Genomic DNA, 22,570 nt, shown 5'->3' on the forward strand with positions numbered 1-22,570 from the left:
CACCTGAAGCCAAGCTCAGTTAATAGGCTTCACTGATATGCATAGCGCTCAAACTCTCTTTCTGTCTTAAAAATGAGCAGAGATTTCATCCTTTTTTTAATCACTGAATAATATTCCATTGTATATATATGCCACATCTTCTTTATCCATTCTTTAGTCAATGGGCACTTGGGCTGTTTCTATAATTTGAAAGTTCATTGTGTATATACCGTCATTCAAGTAGTATTGTTCCTTAAAATATACGGTTTTGTAAACTTATGTGTAGAAACATATGGGAATAGCCATGTGCTCAACTGCTTGAAACTATACTGTGTATAAACCTTCATTAAAGTAACATCTTCTTTCATAAAAAAAAAAAGAACAGAAAACTGAGGGTCTCTCCACATTTAAAGTAAGCCTGCAAAATTAATGAGAAAGACTCCCATAAAAACAAATAGAAAGAAATGATACCAGAGAAAGGTGAGACGATTGAAAAACAGAAAACAAACCTTAGTTCTAAATAATATCCTTAGAGAGATGCAAGAAAAGTTTATATTCATAAAATAAGAATAGAAATTATAAAAAATAACACAAAAGAGAGTTCTTAGAATTAAAATAATGATACTATTAATATTAATAATAATAATATCTCCCTAGATCCCTGCAAAAAACAAAAATCCCATCAATAGGTTGAGAGAAATTTTGGATACTGGAGAAATCTCTCATGATAAAAAGACAAAGGGCTCCAAATAATACATGAAAATATAAGAGAGAGGGAAAGTCCAAGCGGTTCAAAATCTGACCACCAACAATTCTAAAAAGAGAGGATAGAGAAAATGAACGAATTAAAAAAAAAACAAACGAGTTTTCTGGCACTGAAGGTCATGACTCTTTAAGATGGAAATGTCTAATTCCAATGAATTTTTAAAAAGCGCAAACCTAGGTATCTCATCACAGACTTTTATGTATCAGGGATAAAATTAAGTTACAGAAAATATTCCCAAGAAAAATAATGTCTATCCAACCATATCTAATAAATATCAATCATGTATGAGGATTTAATACTGACATATTCAGAATTTCATCTCCTAAACACCTTAGTTAATTACTTAATATTTGAAACTTATAAGAGAATAAACCAAGAGAGAGGACAGCCTGGGATCTAGGAGACAGATGTCCCAACCCTGGAGAACAATACAGAAGTTCTAGAGAGAAATCATCAAATTCTGCCCCCAAAATAGAGGATTCTGCTCATGAGATTTCTGGAAAACCAGGGAACTGATGATCAAAATCACAGACAAAATTGAATTGGTGGGCATTGTAGATGATGAAGGATCTGTTAGATATGATCCTAGAAATGACTTCTTTGACAAGGATCATCACTTTGGACCCACTGGGAAAGAAATCTGATGGCTGGGTGACCACATGGGTCTACTCTTCTATCATAATGCAAAGGCTACTTTCTGGCTTTCAACTTTTGAATCGAGCTATAGAAAACCTTGGAAGACCGACTCTGGTTACAGAATAGATTGCAAATATATTCAACCTTGACAATGTAAAAGTCAAGTATGATGACAGACGTTGTGAAGAAGGGTGAAGACATAGAGCACTAATATTTTTTTTTTTTAAAGATTTTATTTTTATTTATTTGAGAGAGAGAGAGCATGAGGGGGAGAGGGTCAGAGGGAGAAGCAGACTCCTCGATGAGCAAGGAGCCCGATGCGGTACTCGATCCCGGGACTCCAGGATCATGACCTGAGCCGAAGGCAGTCGCTTAACCAACTGAGCCACCCAGGCGCCCTGCTAGAGCACTAATATTCTTATCTTATAAAATGGATGATGAGATAATGTTTTTATTAGATGGAAAAGACAGAAGCTTAACTTTGAAGTTACCGATGCATTTGCTGAGGAGCCAAGGATAAAGATCCCATCATTTTGGAAAAGAGAAGGCATGAGTCGTGAAAATGTGAAAAATCCTTCTCCCTCATAGTAGAAAGTCAATATGAAAAGCCTATGATAACTGATTACATAGAGTGAAATAAGCATATTATTTAAAGACATGGAATAACAACGAGAAAACAAAACAAAACAAAAAAACAAAGCAAAAGCTGAGACTGAAAGCCTCTGAGGGACTGGAGTATCTAATACCAGAGGACAGATGAGGCAGGGGACTGTTGTTTTCATTATGAGCATCTTTATACAATTTCATTTTTGACCGTTTATAGCCATTACTTCGATTGAAAATATTAAAATGCATTTAATTATCATCTTTGCCACTTCCAATCGTTCACAAGTAAATGCTTTAAAAAGATGCATTAAGAAATCAGGCCAACTGATTAAGCAACACTATTAAGTCCTCATGGTTCTACATTTATCTGCATTGCTTTATTTCCTTGACAAACAAATGTGTTTGCGCCCATTTGGGAAAAAATGAAGGACCTCCTGGATCTGGGTATGTATTAGTTTCCTAGGGCTGCCATAATAAAGTACCACCAATTAAGTGGCCAAAACAACAGAAACTTACTATCATGGTTCTGGAGGCTGGAAGTCAAAGATCAAGATGTCACCAGGGTTGGTTCCTCCCAAGGCTGTGAAGAGAACCTGCTCCCAGCCTCTTTCCTGGCTTCTGGTGTTTTCGGGCAAACTGTGGCATTCTTTGCCTCGAGGAAGCATCACCCCATCTCTGCCTTCATGTTCACGTGGCCTTCTCCCTGTGTGTATCTGTGTCTAGATTTCTTCTTTTCGTAAGGACACCAGCTATATCAGATTAACAGCCGACTGTACTCTAATATCCTAACTTAACTAATTACATCTGAGTCACGTTTTGAGGGGCTATGGGTTAGGGCTTCAACATAGGAATTTGGGGGGCACGTAATTCAACGTATAACGGACTGGGCATTAAATCAACGGACATAATGCTAGTAAGTAAAAATAGCTAAACTGAGGCCTGTCTCTTTAATTAAAAAGAAAGACTATCTGGTATTTGAAACACAAGCTGCAAGACTATACCCTGCTCTTGGAGAATCGGAACTCTTAAGGACACTCGCTTTCAACAGAAATAAAAGTTATTTATTAAGTTGTATGGCTTAATAAAAACTGGTTTATTATGATTTGTAAAGCATTCTGAAATCTTTAGTTGGGATTTCAAACTTAGGTTGATCATTTTCATATTTAGAGAGAGAAAAATTATATTAGTCAAGCCCAAAGGACATGCAACATTTGTAACAGAAGTTTATTTGCTTAGGATATTTCACGTAATGGCTAGCATATAATAGCTTCAACTGGATTTAAATAAAATTCTGATCATCATTTCATAGTAATTATTGCATAGGAAGAAAAGTATTTATTGCAAGGCCTAACAGGCAGAAGCAAAATATATTCTGCTGTGAACAGATATTGCAGTGCAAACAGGCAGATTTTTTTAAGCATGCATGCTTATGTGTTGAATGTAAATGCATGTAAATAGCTCACTTTTAACATTTTATTATTGTTCAAACAGTTTGCCAAGGAATACTCAGTAAATAATTTAAAGCTCTGCAAGAACATTTCTTTCTTTTAGTCTTTTATTGTTATAATTTGGTGTTCTACATCCTTCTGGTTATATAGCCTAGGTCTAATCTAAAATCTTGTTTAGAAACATGCTTTATTATTTTTTAAAAATCACTGACATTGTTCTTTTCGATATCTGTTTACAAGACATCTTAATTTGTAAATATCTAAAAGAGGAATTCAAAGGGTACTTCACCCTCCCTTCCCCTATACATATAGATTTTTAATACACATTGGTTTTCATGCATTTGCTAATTAACATTCAGGGAGGAGAATACAGGAGAGAAAGCTCCCTGGTACTGATGGGGCTCTGTCACGTATCGAGTCCTTAGTCCTTGCTGGACTTTCTATTAGGTCTGCTGCAGAATTACAACAGAAGTAAAGGGCATAGTTGTTTCATTTAAATCACTGTTTTATTAATTCATGCCTGCATATCTCACCTAATTCCAAAAAAGCTTTGAGGAGGGTCCTTGTGACAATGTGACTATAGCAGTGAAGAGAGGCTTTTTACCCTTACCACTCCATCCTCCAGAGCCATCATGAGCCTTGGTGCTCATCTAATTAAGTTTCTAAAACGTAGACACATTTGTCAGCAACACCCTTTTCCATATTTAGCAGACAGCAAGGCACGGGTGGGGCAATTCCAAACAGAGCCGCTGAGCATCCCAGTGGGCTCTGGTGGAAGCATCATGTGGGTCCGCTGAACGTCAACCCTGCACGTGCAGATGTCCAAGGATTAGCACACACCTGACACCCACAGAAATGCCAAAGCACTTGAAAAATGAACGATGAAGGATGAATGGAGAGTGTGAGCTTAGTGTAGCAAAGAGTTTACCAGGCTTGGGGGGAGACAAGAGTCTCAGAGGAGGAGCGGAAAGAGAATGACAGATAAGACAAATGGGGGATTTGATGTCCTTGAGGTTAAATCAGTTAGCTGTACTAAAATACTGGAATTCCAGAGCTCCCCAGGAGCCAACAGAATCTAAGCTTTCATAGCTCACTCCGGCAGAGGAGGGCTGGGCTGGTGCTGAAGACGAACATGACCCTCTACGGCTCTTTGAGGTGAATTCATTTGCCTCATTTTACTTTTGCTCAGGCAGGGTAGTCAGCGCTGGCTCGATCTGGATCTTTCAGGCTATGTTTACATAGAAGTTAGCAGAACCTTGCCAGTTTCCAGGCACCCTCAGATTTCTGCCAGCACAGGAGTTTAGAAGGCTTTATTGCTACAGAATGGCCTGCAGCAGCAACTCCTTCCACGCTGGAATGTTCTAGTACGTGGTTGCTTCTGATTTCCCTTTCTAGGGCGGTAGCTTGGCTAAGGTGCTGATCGTGTTTCAACAGTATCCACAATGGCAACTCCAGAAACCATGAGCTTCAACCCATCGAAATGTTTTAACAACATGTGTTTCTTTGAAAAACTTAAAATTCATGCCCGGAGTGCAGCTTTGCACAATAAGACCGTGACTCTGGAACAGCAGAAAACATCTACTGAAGTAGCAACCACTGTCATTCTGGAACCATTCAGCCCCAGTGGCTTGGATGGAGTCATGACAGAAGTCAGCATTTCTTCCAGGAAGGGACGTGGAATGAGTCTTGGCCACAAGCACGTGCTGATGCAGAAACACTGGGCCATGATGTGACAATGGCTACAAACTTCTGTTCTTCCCCAAAGCAGCAGCAGAAGAGGCATGTGTACTCTGTCTGTATGTCAAGTACTCCATCTTTCCCACAGCCAAAGCTTCGCCAGGAAAGGAAACTTCTCCACGTTCTCATCTGCCTTTGATGTTTCCAAATGAGGCATAGAAATGTCTGATGCTGCCCAGGTACATTACATGCGAGACATCCAGCATCTGTCAGAAGCAGGGCTGCCTAGTAGCTGTGAGTATCAGAAGAGGCATGGGCATGCTGCAGTGGATGAGGGCAGGGGACAGAGCTACTGCTGCTATTTCCTTCTGGTTTAAGCCATCAATCACCTCAGCCTTTTGCATGTGGCCGAGTTTCCTTGGCAATGCGATAAGCCACCCCGGAGGGTTTTGTGTCCGGGCAAATCCAAATTTTAGCAAAATCCAGATCTTTTAAAATCATGAAATGGATGCATAACGTGCACAGCAGAAGGTGTTCTGTTGGCCTTATGCATCCAATGGCAAGGCCCTGATGCACAGAAGCACCACGATGTTTGTTTTGCATCATAAATATGGAATCCTCTCTCTCAATCTCAGTGTAGGGATGGGGTTTCCCAACCATAATGGTAGGGTATACTTTCAATTATTTAGTTCACCCCCCAAACTATCCTACACATCATAATATGTGCATAACAATAGTTTTACCTTAACTGACCCATATTAGTTTGGTGTAAAACATCACTTTAATAGCACTGTAACCTTAACACCTAATTTTTTTTTCTACAAAGACAATTCTCCACTTAGAGAAATGCAAAAAAGAAAAGTAACTGGGGTCTAATTTATCTGCGAGTGGAAAAGAGATGTGACAATAACCTTAAAGGGTGTACCTTTAAGAAAACAGGCTGAAGCTGGGAGTCTTAACCTTAGCCTGGACAAATATTTATGACTCTCAGCTTGAGTAATGTATTTTCTTAAAAAAAAAACCAAGTTCACATATATCTCATGAGTGTAGCTTCCAGGAAGTTATGGAATCAAGACAGAAGATCAGTGGCATCACAGAGAATTAAGAGATCCTTTTTTGAGAATCAACCTTGCAATCCATTTGCCGAACATTTAGAGGGGAACTTTGATGAATGAAAAACCAAATATCACCTAAAACAACAATGTGGATAATCAAGAAGAGTACTCTGAGAGCCCATCCTGAGGCCACTTACATTGTTAGCACTCCAGCAATTAAAACTGCACATTTAGAAGATGAGAGGCAAGAGCGAGAGCTAATGTTTACACGTTATTCCTATGTTCACACATACGCCGAGGAAGGTACTGCTAAATGCTTAGATGTTCTCATTCATCAAATCCTCATGGCGCTATGAGGGGCAACGCTAGTGACCCCTACTTTACAAAACTCAAAAGTTCTGTGTTCACAGAAAGGCTTGCTCTCATGTTCACGTTTGAGAAACTCCTTATATGTAAATATGTAAAAATATAATATAAACATATATGTAAATATATTATATATGCACATAATATATATGTTAATATACAATATATAAATACATAAATATATGTAAAAGAAATCCCCTAATATGTAATCCTACAACCTAGGGACTTTTAATAGGCATAAATATTTTTTTCAAGAAATTAACTGTGAAGTACAATGAGATCTCTGTTCTTCATCACATTATAAACCAAAATATATACCTTATTAATAACAATTCATATATCTTGTCCTTTTACGAATACTTATTTAATGCCATTTGAATGATCACCTGTGGATGTTGTAAGATGCTGAGCTACTTCTAAATCAAGTGACAAAACTGAAATTGGGTCATAGAATTTTAGAAGGGTTATGTTTGCTGGATTCTAATGATCTCATTTGGTCAGTCCACAGGTGTTAAATTAGATACCCTTTAATTCGCTTGTTCAGCTCATGCGTATCGGGACTGTCCATGTTATCAGCCCCCTGAGATGCCCCGCACCCACCATCCTTGGTTAGCATGTTTGCTACCGTGCTGGCTCATGGAGACTTTATCTTGGGAGGCAGGTGTGCTGTTAATAAGGATTCTAACCTGTGACCAGCTCCCGGATCTCCAGGTCGGTGGTCTTGCGGAGTAACCTCACCAGCGCTGGGATGCCACCGCAGTTTTTCAGGGCAATTTTGTTATCATCGTTGGCCTTCCCATACACCAGGTTTCTCAATGCTCCACAGGCACTACGGTGGACTTCCGTCATCCGATGATCCAGCAGGTCCACCAGGAGCTGGATGCCTCCTTGTCTCCTTATCTGCAAGAACACAGGGCACAACTTTTGCCTTAGAGAGTAAGCTTTCACTATGTAGACCAAAATGGGTTTTTCTTATGGAGCAATTGCTAAAATTAATGTGACTGAACTGACTTAGAGCACACAAAGGAAAAAAGAAAACAAACCAGTGTTCTCCTTAGATTTGATTGCCTTTACTTGCTTTCATATCCTACTGATAACATTTCTAACATACCTTCTTTCAAGTTGTAGATTTTGGAAAGCTGATTTTTACTCATAAGGGAGGTCTTGGATACTTCTCCAATCTATCTAATCTATCCATCTTATCTGTACCTATATATTTAGCTATATTGTAGATTACAATTAGTATTCCTAATTTATAACTTATTTTCCCATTCATACAACTTAATGCATTAAGCTATTAAAATATTGTTTCAAAGCATTAAAGAAAAATGAATTCAGAACAAATGCAGTATCAATTCTTAATAGTACAATGTGAACACAGTGTTTGCAGTGTGACCCTAATTAATGCCATATATCTAAATTTATAATGAAATCTCAAGTTTATTTTAATCTATTTAGAGAAACACAACTAAGCTGATAAGCCTTTTTCTTTTGCTCTTATTTTGGGGGCATCATTGGATCATATATAAAAAAAAACTTTTGTCTTCTTGGGTTGAATTTGATCTAAGAATTTGGGAATCCTAAAGCCAAACATTAGTGAGACTTGAGTTCATAGATGTGAAATGTGATGGCCATTGGTTCTGCCTCCTCCTGCTAAACCCGTCATCCCAAAAGGACCAGGAGGGAAGGTGAGAGGTGGACTCTCAGTTCCCTTGCGGGGTCTCTATCCATGGCAGGACTTCGGGCGCTGTGGGTTGCTGCGGACGGGTCCGGGTGCTGTCCTCCGCACTCCACTCCCTGCTTCGCTTTTCTCCTGGATCCTGCCTCCCATTAACTTCTCCCTGCACCCAGTTCTTCTTGTTTCTTCTTATATCCAACCCTAAACTCCTATAAGACTCCAAACAAACCTATGTTAAACATTAATAAAGTACAACTTCTTTTTGAAAAATGATCAGGGGAAACTCTTTTCTTTGAAATGACCCCTTTATTGCCTCTCCCACTAACCCGCCAACAATCTCTTTTCCATTTATGCTCCCCATTGGGCACTCCATGCCCAGCAGGTGGGGCCCGTATTCTAGCTCACATGCTATCATTCCAGGCCAGTTCACCCTCTCCCCTTTCTCCCTTCATCATCTTCATGCACAGTTCTTCAAAAGTCTGTGTTTAGTATTTATTAAAACAGTACTAATCAAATGCCATATAATATCAGATCTAAATATATGTAAAATAGAATAAAATAAAACACACAAGAAGAACATCTGCCCTATGGTAATAAGTTAGTAAATATCAGACGAATGGAAGAATAGTGTGGTTGGTTGTCATGTTAGTTTCCTTTTCCCTTCTCCCTATTATTTTTACTACTTCAAAAGACATTATTTTTAGAGCAGTTTTACATTCATAGCAAAACTGTGCAAAAAGTACAGAGAGTTCCCAGGTTCCACTTGCCCCCACACGTACACAGCCTCCCCCATTATCACATGTACTGAGTGGTACTTTGGTTACAAATGATGAACCTCCAATGACATGTCATAATCACCCCAAGTCCACAGTCTACAGTCTAGTTCACTCTCCGTGTTGTGCATTCTTTGGGTCTTGGAAATGTATAATGACACGTATCCACGATTATAGTATCTAGTATCCTACAGAATAATTCCACTGCCCTAAAATGCTCTGTGCCCTCCTATTCATCCCCTCCTTCCCCTAACCTCTGGAAACCACTGATCTTTTTCTTTTCTCCATGGTTTGCCTTTTCCAGAATATCACAGAGTTAGAATCACATAGTATCTAGTCTTTACAGGTTGCCTTCTTTCACCTAGTAATATGCATTTAAGATTTCCTCATGTCTTTTCATGGCGTGATAGCTCATTTCTTTTTAGCAATGAATAATATTCCATTGTGTGGATGTAGTACACTTTATATATCCACTCATCTACTAAAGGACAGCATGGTTGCTTCCAAGTTTTGGCAATTATGAATAAAGCTGCTATCCATAATCATTTGTATGTTTTTGTATAGACATAAGTTTTCAAATCCTTTGGGTCAATACCAAGGAGCACAATTACTGGATTGTATAGTAAGAGTATGTTTAGTTTTGTAAGAAACTGCCAAATAGTCTTCCACAGAGGTTGTACCATTTTTCATTCCTATCAGAAACGGATGAGAGTTCTTGTTGCTACATATCATTGCCAGCATTTACTGTTATTGTTTTTTTTTTTTATTATTTTGGCCATTCTAATAGTTTATAGTGGTATTTCATTGTGTTGCCTTCCCTTTTAAAACTGACTTGTGATTCAGATTTACTTACATTAATACCAATGACTGAATAAAAGCCATCGATGTTGAAATACAGATAGGGAAAACAATAGCTTGAATTAGATCTGGAATGAACAAATTTCCGATCTGCTACTTTCCTGAACTTGACAGACTCAAGGAATGACTGGAAACGTCTTTTCATACATAACTTGAGTAGACAACCATAAATTCACTAACTAAATGATTCTTTGATAGATGGTCCACTTTAGTCAGTTGTTCCTATGTCAATAGCTCACATTTATTTGTATGTTTTGCTCTAAACTTCAGGTATCTAGATTGAGAGAGTAGTCCCCAAGAAGTAAGGAAGATGGAGGCTGATGAACCCCACAGCAGGAGAAATAAAAAGATCAACCAATCAAACAAAGCAAAACGATGCCCTTCTGCCTGTGCTTTCAGGTCGTTTAGAGAGAGGGCATTCTTCAACTTGACACCGACAGTCTTTTGGGGATGAAGGTTGGGATGCATGTGCACAGAATCAGTGAAGCTCACCCAGTTTGTTATCAGGAGAGAGTGAAAATTGCCTCCACACCTTTGCCATACAGTAACCTACTGTTTTCACAATTTAAACTCTGGAAGTAAAAGTATCTAAAAATCATTCAAGAGTAAGATACAATGGTTTTCTTCTTTGTCGTTTCATTACAAGGCAGAATACATATAAGCCTTTTAAATCTGGAAACAAATGGATAGGCAATTAAATTAAGCACAAGAAAAAATGCAGGTAATACAATATCACCTGTTGCAAAAAAAAAGGGGGGGGGCCTTGCCACTTAGTGAACTTATTACTCTTAACATTATCTGCATTAAGAATAAAATATATTTACCAATGAATTAGCTATTATCATTAAATTGATATCAACATCAATGAATAATTTAGAACACATCTAATTACAGCAGTGTTTGCGAGCTCATGGCAGTCTTCATAAAATGATAATGATGATGATGGATAGTGGGTTACAGAGCACTTTACCAGGGAATAGAATTCCTCTTGGGGGTACCTATTTTCATTTAGAGAAATGCTAGGAAAAGTTGCTTTAAGGATAGTGAGATGCTGAGGGCAAGGGCTACAGGTGTTCTTGGCAATAAAAGATTGCCCAGCTACTGTGCATCTGAAATGAGTAGGAATTTGGAACTGAGCGGGGGAAGAAGGAAGAGGCTGGAGTAGCCTTCTTTTTAACCTATTGGTGATTAAATAAGATCCTTAAATAGCTAAGGACCTGGGTAAACATTTCCATACCTCTCAAGGATCTACTTGGTTTTAAGCAAAGTGGATATGTCTTTGGGCTTCTGGTTAGTGCTAAGAGAAACTAAGCTGCATCTGTAAATTTTAATAATGGACTGCAGGATTAATAATATACAGCACACCTCCTCTCACTTTACATATTTGTAAGCAATCAACTCACAGTGTCTGCAAAATGGTTCACAGAAAGCTGACTAAAAGCTTGGACTCAATGATTTTAGTAAATTCTTAATTAACTGTTATTTTTCAATGGTATTAGTTTAAACAATAAAAAATAGATATAGTTGTTTTCTATTCCCTACTGATGTTTAAAAATTACGTAATTTTCTCTGCTTAAGAAGCTACTGGAAGATGCAAAGTTTGTGGATGTGAAGCCAGAGGCTGAACCAGGGGTAACTGAAACTCACTTTTCCATTTTAATGCAGAAACTACAAAGTTATCACAGTTTGTAAAATACATATTTTACCTCACTGAATTCCATCCCTGACCCTTAGAGTAAAGCCAGTTAAGCAGTCAGTGTTTTCAGATAGTTTGAATTGATGTGGGTATCTGTAGTTGCCTCTGAGCAACCCAGAGGTACAACTGATAAAGGCTAAAGTCTTTTTTAGTCTTAAGGTAGAAATTATTTTTGAGGGCGCCTGGGTGGCTCAGATGGTTAAGCGTCTGCCTTCGGCTCTGGTCATGATCCCAGGGTCCTGGGATCGAGTCCCGCATCGGGCTTCCCGCTCCTTGGGAGCCTGCTTCTCCCTCTGTTTCTCTCTGTCTCTCATGAATAAATAAATAAAATCTTAAAAAAAATTATTTTTGAGAATTTTGAGAGAAAATTTATCTCTATAGTTGTCCAAAATGATCTACTTTCTCCATTCCATAGGTGAACCAAGATGGATTATGTTTCTTTTTAAATTATGTGTTAGAGAGCAAGGGTATTGCAGTGTTCGGAGGGGGTCCTAGCTATGAGGCTGGAGCAGCAAGGTCCAAATCATTCTCCCTCTCTTAAACCTGTGTCTCTTGAGGCAAGTTACTTAAATGTCTGTAAAACACAAAGAAAATGTGAACCTGTCTCATGGGGTTGTTTTCAGGAGTCAATGAAACTTCAAATGTGAATTATTTAACAAAGAGCTCAACAAATATTATCTGTCAAGGAAATACCACTGTATTAACTTGTTAAAGGATATTCTTAGTTGACTTATTGCCTGGTCAATATATGAATTAACTTAGTAAGAGCATGATATGTAACATATGATAGAGTCAGTGAAAGGTATACAATTCAGAGTTATAGCTTTATAAATTTTGTTTAGTGTGTAGACTGTTTATTATCTAATAGATCATTAACCTCATCTAGGTGTATAACTAATGAGATTAAATAAGGAACATATTTATTCTAGAATGAACTGTAGTCATTTAAAAAATATCAAAGGGTGCTGCATCAATATTGTACCCATGACATATTTTGCTAGATATATTTCCAAGGAAGTACAGGAATTAATTAATCTGTATTTTTAAAAAGAACGGAAGTGCAGTGGTTTTTCTTGTTATGGTAAATTAATTGATCAAAAAAAGGCACTGAAAAATAGTTTTGAGGTGATACTAATTAGAAAAAAAAAGAAAATCCTTTTCTGAAATATAGAGAGAATTATTAAGCAAAAAGAGAGAAAGACCATGTTTTGATTTAACAAATTAGCTTCTAATGAACAGATTTAAAAATGCAACTTGTAGCAAATGATGCAACCAGTAACAAAAGATCTAACCGGTAATAAACTGAACGACTGCAGAGGTTCTAGTCTCACGCAGATTTCCCAGGTGCTAGTCCTGTGCCCTGATGTAGGAGTTCCGGCTTCATGTCCATCTGTGTCTAGCAGAAAGCTACTTGGTTTTTGAACATATGGAAAAGATGAACAAGTCTGCGAATACATTATTACTGTTGTTTGATTTCCCTTTTCTTCCCAGTGTAAAAGACCCCCACATTCGAGATCTTTGTCACCTTGTACATATTTCCAAACCCAGCTCCCGCCCCGTTCAACATGTCCTCAGGCGGCATCCAGGACCATCACCAAGGCATCTGCCTATACCTATAACAACATGATCATCTTGAAGGGTGATTCTGGACATTTTTCTTTTTTTACTATCCTCAATTTTAGAGAAGTAGCTGATATTGTATTAGGTTATGGATTGGTAATAGGTTCTTGGCCGTAACCCTGGTTAAAGAAAACCATTTCTGATGAAAATCTCCGAAATGATCTATTTTATAGCAATTCGACATTTCCACTTCTCATCACCCTCATGATCCCATTCTTTAAAGAAATAAAGGAAAGAGGGGGGAAAGACCTTTATTTTAGTCTGAATGTGAATCATGATTCCACACAGTGATGCATTTTATGGGACACTTTAAAAAAAAAACAAGTTACCTGAAACACCACAAACATTACATTTCCCATAGTCCTTGGCCCTTTCTATCCCCTCTTTTGCTAACTGATCACGAACAGTGAACTCTTCTAGACATCTCCCTGTCCCAGAATGAACCACAGTCAGTCTACATGGATGAACATTGACAATCTTGCTGCCCACCGATGAAGCCGGCATAGAGGCCAAAGAGCCTCAGAACCTTCCATCCAGAGGCCGAGGCCGACACCTTGCATCTCAACTCGGTTCTCAGAACTGCTGGGTGCCAAAGGTAAGCTTCAACACTCCTTTTCAAGAGCACCCAGGTAAGGCCCCCACTTTTGCTTTTTTTAACAAGAAAGAATTTCAAGCGATTCTACACATTCCTTTTCCGAAGACCCCACTCAGACACACTCACCGTGTTCCAAAGAAGTCTAATGGTTTCTATTATCTGACATAATGTTTGTGCTGTCCTTGTAGATACGGAATACAACATCACAAAGTAGCGGCAATCACAGAGAATGCCTGCAATAAGAGTCTCCCTTACTATGTTCCAGATTGAACTCAATCAACATATTTGTGAATGACAAAGCTAAATTCATATATTGCTCAGCATCTCAAAGAGAATTTTAGATAAACACATCAATTCTGAAAATGCAAACCCTGTAAGGCAGATACATGACTTTGCTATTTGGAAATTATTAAAGTATCTTAGAATGTGCACATAAGAAGCCCACATACATTACCCCCAAAAGTTTCATTGTTGTACTGATGAGACAGTCCCTCACTGGATAATGTTTATGGAGTGCTTAGTCTGTCAGGAGCTGGGCCCAGAGGGGGATAAGATGAACGAAGCCCCTCCCTCAAAGGAGCCCACATACCTGGAGAGGAATCAGAAGTTAAATAAGGAAACCAGCCAATGGGACCATTTCAGTAGTGAAGAACAGAGGTAGCTTTATCTGGAGAAGGACCTAACAGTTTTCTAGTTATAATTTAGATCCTTAAAGACGATCCACCACAATGTATAAGGTTTAAGCTCCTCAAAAACTGGGATCCTCCCCAGGAATAAGAACCATAAAGAAGAGACAGCAGGAGAAAAAGATGTAGTGTGTGGGACGGTGTGAAGGTGGTGGGTCAGGGTACCATGGTTAGGGGACATTCAGGCAGAGACCGAAGGCCATGAGGGAATTATAGCAACCCAAGGACGTGTAAGGAGAACAATGTGGCTAGAGTACAGTGAAGGAGAGGGAGGCGATGAGAGGGCTTGCCAGGCAGAGTGGGGCTGGGTCCAGCAGGGGCTTTTAGCCACTGTAAGGGCACTGGGTTGACCCTGAGGAAGATGAGACCAAGAAGGGTGACCGAACACACTTGTTTAAAGACACCTGTATGTGCCATGTGGAGAGCAGATTGTCAGGGCCCAAAGGCAGAAGCAGGGACATCAGGTAGGGGCCACTGAGATGGTCCAGGGGCAAAAGAAATATGGTAGCTTTGGATGGGAGTAATGGGAGTCTGAGTGCTAAGAAATGGTCAAATTCTAGCTCTGTTTTGCAGGTAGGGAGGAAAATATAGCTGAAAGCATCATGATTGACTAAGACTGCTGGCCTTTAATTTCAATAAACAAGTGTGTTGATAATCATCACATTGTAGTTTTTATTTGACTGACAGATGGCAAAGCATTTATGAAAGGCACAGCCCCTCATTTAAATTTCTATTTCATTGGCATTATAAAAGCACACATTTAAAAAATTGCTATTCTTTTGTTATGGCAAAATGGAAAATAACACCTTTCTAAAATATAAAATTATGCTAAATATAGACATAGAAATAATAGAAAAATTATTTTGTATCTTAGATAGCCTATGGTTATAACAATAATGAGTATTAAAATAAATATATTTCTCCAAAAGGAGTTATGATGGATAGAGAAAACTTTCCTGTGCATTTATTTTATTTTTAAATATCTACATTTTTGAAACTTTAAACTGTATCAAGTAAGACTTTCCTTATACCTATAAATTGTACAGAATATAAAATTTGCTTAAGTGCTTTCTTGTCATGCAAATGTCTTTTTTATTCTAGGTTATGAAGTCACCTATATGTTCTGAAGATATATCTGCTCACTCTTCTGTGGTAGTAATAGCCAATATTTACTGGACTAAACACTGGTTGAGGAAAGAATTTCAGTCCTGTTCACCTCAACTGATATTTAGTAATAAGCAATGTGCTGTGTTCCTTGAGGATCTCATGGACTAACAAGGGAGAAACTCACAGGAATAAATAAGGTGAAATATAAAAAATAAGGCTTCCTATGAAGCCCACAGGAAGGCCATGAAACCAGCCTCCTTGGGAAGTGGAGTGAGTTAATTAATTAGTTCTGGAAGAGATAACAACTAAACTGATTTTAAGAAGTTTGAAAACTGGTGGACCATACAATTAGAACATGATTAAACTCGAAAATATTTGAGATGCAATGGGTCCATACTTCTTAAAGTAGGGTACATGTATGATAGGGTTGGGGGGAAAAGAGCAGGCATCAGTGCATTAGATGGTGGGACATCTTTGCCCTTAAATTTACCCAAGACTAGTGGTATGTGGGTGGAGGCATTATTATTATTTTCATAATCAGACTTAGATAATTTATGGAATAGAATATAAGATTTATGGGATTTTATTGATTCATTCATTTATTCATTTAAAAGTTTTATTTATTTATTTAGAGAGAGTGTACATGTGCACGTGTGTGTGTAAGCGGGGGGCGGGGGGGTAAGGGAGGGGAAGAGGAAGAGAGAGAGAATCTCAAGCAGATGCCCCTGCTGAGCACAGAGCCCCACGTGGGGCTCGATCCCATGACCCTGAGATCATCACCTGAGCAGAAATCAAGAGTCAGAAGGTTGACTGACTGAGCCATCCAGGCACCTCAAGATTTATAGGATTTTAAAGAAAAAACACAGAATTTAAGAGAATGTTTGAAGAAAGCTTGTTTGGCCAACAGTCTAGAATGCCTGCAGGCCACATGGATGAGGGCTCTGAAGATGGATCAGCATGGGAGGCTGGAGAAGACAAGAGGCATGCAGAGAATGGCATCTCCCTGCAGAGAGCATCTCCCAGGGGCAGGATGCAGGGAGTGCTGTGGGATGCCAGGAAGAGACCAGCCTGGGGCTGGCACTGAACTCCACGAAACAAGGAAATAGTTGAGGGGGCAGGACATGAGAATCCACTCACAGTTTCTGAGCAGAAGAATGAGAAGGGAAGTTGTGGCAATGAGGCAAGAGAATTAATTTGAGAGACAGTAAAAAAGAAGACATTTGGGTAGTAAATGTATCCTATGTATGAAACATTCTTGACCATTTTCCGGCATTGAGGAATTCATGAATAGTTTGACGGGACTAGGAGGTTTTCTACAACTCTCAGTCATTTGTTTAAATTTACTTTGCTTTTCTTATTCCAACAGCTCTGTGCGCTGAGCCCCGGCAAGGTGACTGGTGAAGTCCATCTTGTGATTCTCCAGTTAGCTCTCCCCACAGAATCAGTGGGTGGCGGCTGCAGGGGATCTTGGAAGCTGAGCAAAAGGGAAAACCATAGGTTCCCCCACTCAGAGCTCCCTGGAGCTCCCCACAGTTGTCTGTCAGATGCAACCACTGAGACCAGCTCTTTTGAGAATCCACAAACTGGAACATGTCAACCTTATTTTCTCACATGTTTCTACGGAACACAAAGAAAGCTGTTACCAGGGAAATCTGTCTGCAACACGGCATCTTGAAATATGAGTTATTTGGTGATACTTTTCAGCTGATTAAATGTTATTCACTCTTCATTTTGTCCATCAGCCCAAAGAGAACATTTATATGACACTTGGATTTGGCATAATAAGAAAATACACTTGTTTTTGGTGCATCTGTGACCTTTGAATTTTAAAAAATTATGTTCTAAGAAATCCCATCAAGTGCAGTGCAACGTATCCTAAACCTTTGTGTCATCCTTAATGGAGAAGGAGACGTAGATATTCTAGGTATCACGTGGGCATTTATCTCAGAAATTCTCTCCTGGTGATTTTAGTAAGTGAGTGGTACTAAATCACACATGTCTAAAAATTTACATGCACACATATTATAATGTGACACATATGTAACAATAAATAATAAATGTATGCATAAATATATGTATAAAATAATATGCGTGTATAAATAAGTGTACTGTATATGTATATATTCAAGAGAGAAAGTAATTCCAAATGTCTCCTCTTCCTTCTCCCATAAAAATGTGATTCACTCACTTCTTTCGATTATTTTATTCCAATTTAAATTGTGTAGTAATAATTTTCTTTTTCTTATAACTCACCAAGACTTGTGGGTTCAAAAGACCTACCCTGTTGATATTCTACCTTCTAATAAATAGGCACAGAGATTGAAAAGATTGTTATTTCCTTACATTAATAATTTCAGTTCAAATATCTTCAGTCCTGGAGTATACCAGATTAGATGGCTGGAATCCCAATTACAAATAATAAAATACTCTGACTTTACTCTATTTTCAGACACTAGTTCTCAGCAGAGTTTCTCACTTAAATTCTTTAAAAAAATCTCCAACATGGAGAGCCTGGGTGGCATAGACGGTTAAGCATCTGCCTCTTGGTTTTGGCTCAGGTCATGATCTCAGGGCCTGGGATTGAGCCCTGCATCAGGTTCCCCACTCAGGAGGGAGTCTGCTTGAGGATTTCTCTCCCTCTCCCTCTGCCCCTTCCCACCCTCTCTAAAATAAATAAATAAACCTTAAAAAATACCTTCAACATATGAAATCCCTGACTTAAAAAATTCAAGTTTCCATATTTTCTTATTTACCATTTTCTAATTATGCATTTAAAAAGTACCGAATAGGGACGCCTGGGTGGCTCAGTCATTAAGCGTCTGCCTTCAGCTCAGGTCATGATCCCAGGGTCCTGGGATCACGTCCCACATCAGGCTCCCTGCTCAGCGGGGAGTCTGCTTCTCCATCTCCCTCTGCTGCTCCCCCTGCTTGTGCTCACTCTCCCTCTCTCTCTGACAAATAAATAAAAATCTTTAAAAAAATAAAAAATGAAAAAAATAAAAACTACCGAATACATATATGCTCTGGTTTGCATTTTTAATTACTTAATAATTTTCAAATGAATTATGTGTATTTTTGCATAAAATTTTTTTCCAGATTAAAAGGAAGGTGATGATTATACTTTCAGGTTTTAATACGCTGGTAGAGGCAGGGGACTTAGGGAAGAATTTGTTTTGTTTTAAAAACATACACAGTAGGCAGAATCATTTATTGTTTTGTTTTTAAACATGCATGTTTTAAAACACCATGTCACTCCTGCTCAAAATCTCCTAATGAGGGACGCCTGGGTGGCTCAGTCAGTGAAGTGTCTGCCTTCAGCTCAGGTCATGATCTCCAGGTCCTGGGATCAAGCCCCGCATCAGGCTCCCTGCTCAGCGAGGAGTCTGCTTCTCCCTCTCCCTCTGCCTCTCCCCCTGCTTGTGCGCTCTCTGTCATTCAAATGAATAAATAAAATCTTACAGAAAAATCTCCTAATGATCCCATCACATTAAGAAGATCATTAACCTTGGCCTTTGGTCCTATGTGACCAGTCCCTGTCTTCTTTCTGCTTCCACTGCTCATCAATCTCTCTTATCCACTTTTGGTTTCGGTTCCTCTGGGCTTCTGGAAGTTCTTGAGTGGCCAGATGTGTTCTCCCAGACTCCACAGAATGACTTCCTTTTCATCATTCCAGTGTCCACTCAACCTATTAGCCATCAAAAATAGCGCATCTACCCTGCACCCCATCCCCTCTGCTGTTGGTCTACCTCCCTTTCTCGGTATTCCTCCTTCGCTCCCATTTACCCCTGATATATTTCACATACCTCTCTGTTGATTTCTTCCCCACTCCCACCTAGAGGGATATACGCATGGTGAGGGCACAGATCTTGCCTAATTTGCTCACCGCTGAATGTCCATGGCCGAGTATTTTTTGACAGAATGCAGTTTTGACCGTAAACTTCAAAATTTTGAAATAAAGTCAATTTTCACAGTCTACCCTTCAGGAAAAATGTCATGTGCCAAGCAAATTAGTACTTCAGAACAAAGATTTCTGGTGCCAGAGAAGAGATCTGAGAGCCTTAGAATATTATACAGCTATAAATAGGACACCAGTTCAGCAAATATTACACACATTTAAAAATGTTTTTCTTATAACTTTTTTTATTTCATGAAGTGAGAGTAATTTTTCCCACAAGTAAAAGCCAACACTACGAACAAAATGCTTCAGCACTCCTTACACCTGCATCTTGTTTATAGGAACCAATGCTGAATATATTAGCTAATTATAGATATGCAGATGGCTTGTTTTCCTTAATGCAAAAAAGATATAAAATCATGTGAAATAATGTAGTACTCAGGCCCATGGTTGAATATCCAATTTCCATTAGATGAACTTGGGCTCAGTGGTAGAGAGGCAGATAAAAGTCAGAACAATGAGGAAGATTATTCATAATTCAAAATCTTCACATTCTGCTGTCACTCTTCAGGGTTTAGGACACTAAAATAAAAAAAATCTAAATTGCAAAACAAATTATCATCTATTGATTCATTTCTCTCTTTTTTTAAGATTTTATTTATTTATTTGACAGAGAGAGACACAGCGAGAGAGGGAACACAAACAGGAGGAGTGGGAGAGGAAGAAGCAGGCTTCCCGCCAAGCAGGGAGCCCAATGTGGAGCTCGATCCCAGGACCGTAGGATCATGACCTGAGCTGAAGGCAGATGCTTAACGACTGAGCCACCCAGGCGCCCTTATTGATTCATTTCTTACTGCAGAAAAATTAAATCTAGATCCTGGGGACTTGCAAAAAGGTGGGAAAACATTAGCTTTGGAAACTTTTAAAGATAAGAGGAAAAACTGTGTGGTATTTATTAATAAAGATATCCATGCTTGCAGGGGTGGAGAAATGGCAATTTGAATGAGGAAATTATGATTTACTTTGAAAATTTTGAAAGGAGATTTTCACGAGTTGGCACTTTCCCAACATAGGATCAGCGCACTTGCTTTCAAGGCCAAGTGGTCATGAGGATGAAATGGACCCATGTGATAAAAGCCAACCAACTAGTCAAGGGAAAAAGTCATCCTAATGTGGCAGGTTGCACACTGGATGATCAACCCTGTCTATATGAGCCATGAATGACTCACTATCACTAGCACCTTTTCAAATGATCGTTCGAAAAAATACAACCTGGTCAACTAGGAAGACATGCTCTGGTGCCATGGTTTTGATTTCTGTTCTGTTAATATGCACTCTTCTATAAACGAGGTTGGAAGGAAGCAGCCTTCCAAAGGTGTTCCTTCTCCATTGTTTTGTGCTCTTGTCTACAAGTCCTGTTACTGCTGGACTTGCTCTGATAAGGAATCCTAGGTTGGGATTTCTTCCATGGAGGATGAAGCCCCACAAGATATAAAGCAGGAGAATCTCAGTTCTGAGGGATCCTCTTCATGTATCTAGTGGACACCTCTGGTATAACCAAACTTTAGAGCATTCTTAAGCAAAACCCTGCACTTAATCAGAGTTTGGGGATAGACTCTTTCTTAGTTCCATGTTTTCTGACATTCTCCAAGGTCTAACAGGGATCTTAGGCCTCAAATGTCTCTCAGAGATGCAAACAATCTCTATTAGCAAGCCATTGGTTGCCTTTCAAAAAGTAAATACCTAATGGTGGAAACTCAGTCATTATGTTCAGCCTTAAGGCTGTTTTTCTGTTGCGCCTACTGGCTTTTGCCTTGAACTCCAACCTCTTTGAGTATTTGTCAATGTTTGGGTAAAGCAGCTGTGGATCTTAGGTATTCAGGGTTATACTCAATACTCGTATCTAATGAAGACCTACAGAAGCTTTTAGCTCTTTGGGATCATCTTCAAAAGTGACTTTATTTTTCTATCTTTTTTTTCTTTTCAATTCCCTTCTTTTCTTTATTTTTTTTCTAATGGAACTTAATAATATCCCAAATATAAGATATGACTTCTCCAGGACCCAAGGAGTTCTACCAAGTATTATTATTTCTTATTCATTTCAGGAGGGCATGGGATATTTTTCATCATTTGGGAAAGATCCCTGATTCTTCAGATTTTCCCTATTGGGTTATCCCTTATAATTCTGCAGACTTTACAAGCCAGTCTCACTTTGTCATGAGTCACGCCAGGTCCAGTTCTGTCAGCCCATTCTTTTGTAAGCCTAGTAATCATTAATCATCAAAGCTGTAGATTAGAATATCTTTTATATCAGTAAGTTTGAGTCCCTTCATACGAATTCTGGTCACAGGTAAGGGCATTAACATATCCTTGTCTGAGAACTGTTAAAATAGATTACATGGTCTTTCAGGTAAAGACAAAGAGAGATTGGCTTTTTCTCAGAAATTGGGATTGGAAAAAAAAATTCCAGATCATTGACAGCACCGAAATCTCTAGTGCCTATCGAGCTTCCTTATTAGTTTGAACTATTATATTGGATACTGTCAATGCCGGTGGGAGAGCCATTCTGTTTAGACTCTGATAATCTATAAAGCCAACCTAGAAAAGTTGACTGCTTTGGCCAAATAAGTCTTTCATATAAGGGGGTGTTGTGAGCCAGGGTACCAGTCTCTATTGCCTCCATTGTTAATGCAGAAATTGCCAGAACCTTACCAAGAAATCTTTCTTGGTTTAGTTTTGAGAATGTTAGCTCTTGGCTGGCTGAGGGGCTCTCATTACTTTACACAATCACAACTGGCTTAATGGCACCATTTCTACCACAGCTGTTCCCCTCATATGTTATGGAAGCATAAACTCACTGGGTCTGCACATGTGGTATGTCTGAGCCACTGGTATGAAAAGTTACCTTTTGTTTTTGAACAGCTACCTTTCCATTTTCTCTTCTAACAATCTCCAATTCTTTAGTTTAATGGCCAGGTAAAATTGTATTGGTGAAGCTCAGAAAATATGGTTTCCCAGCCTCTCGCCAATCAAACAGGGCTCAGCATGTGGCCTCAACTCTTCTGCTGGGAATGTGACAAGAGTAACCTCCCCTCCCTGCAGTGGGGTCACCCGGTCACCAGGTCCTCA

At 38.9% G+C, this 22,570-nt stretch overlaps 1 protein-coding gene across 2 annotated transcripts in view; it reads right to left on the reverse strand.

Moving 5' to 3' along the window:
* Positions 1 to 22,570, reverse strand: part of CTNND2 (catenin delta 2) — an 893,404-nt gene that overhangs the window by 203,619 nt on the left and 667,215 nt on the right. For both annotated transcript variants that reach the window (XM_034998887.1, XM_034998886.1), the window contains exon 11: positions 7,220 to 7,433. In XM_034998887.1, coding sequence (XP_034854778.1) covers positions 7,220 to 7,433 — 214 coding nt within the window. The remainder of the gene's footprint in view (positions 1 to 7,219; positions 7,434 to 22,570) is intronic.

This window comes from Mirounga leonina, unplaced genomic scaffold (genome assembly GCF_011800145.1).
Source record: "Mirounga leonina isolate KUSES-001 unplaced genomic scaffold, KU_Mleo_1.0 Mir_95, whole genome shotgun sequence".
Classification (NCBI taxonomy): domain Eukaryota; kingdom Metazoa; phylum Chordata; class Mammalia; order Carnivora; family Phocidae; genus Mirounga; species Mirounga leonina.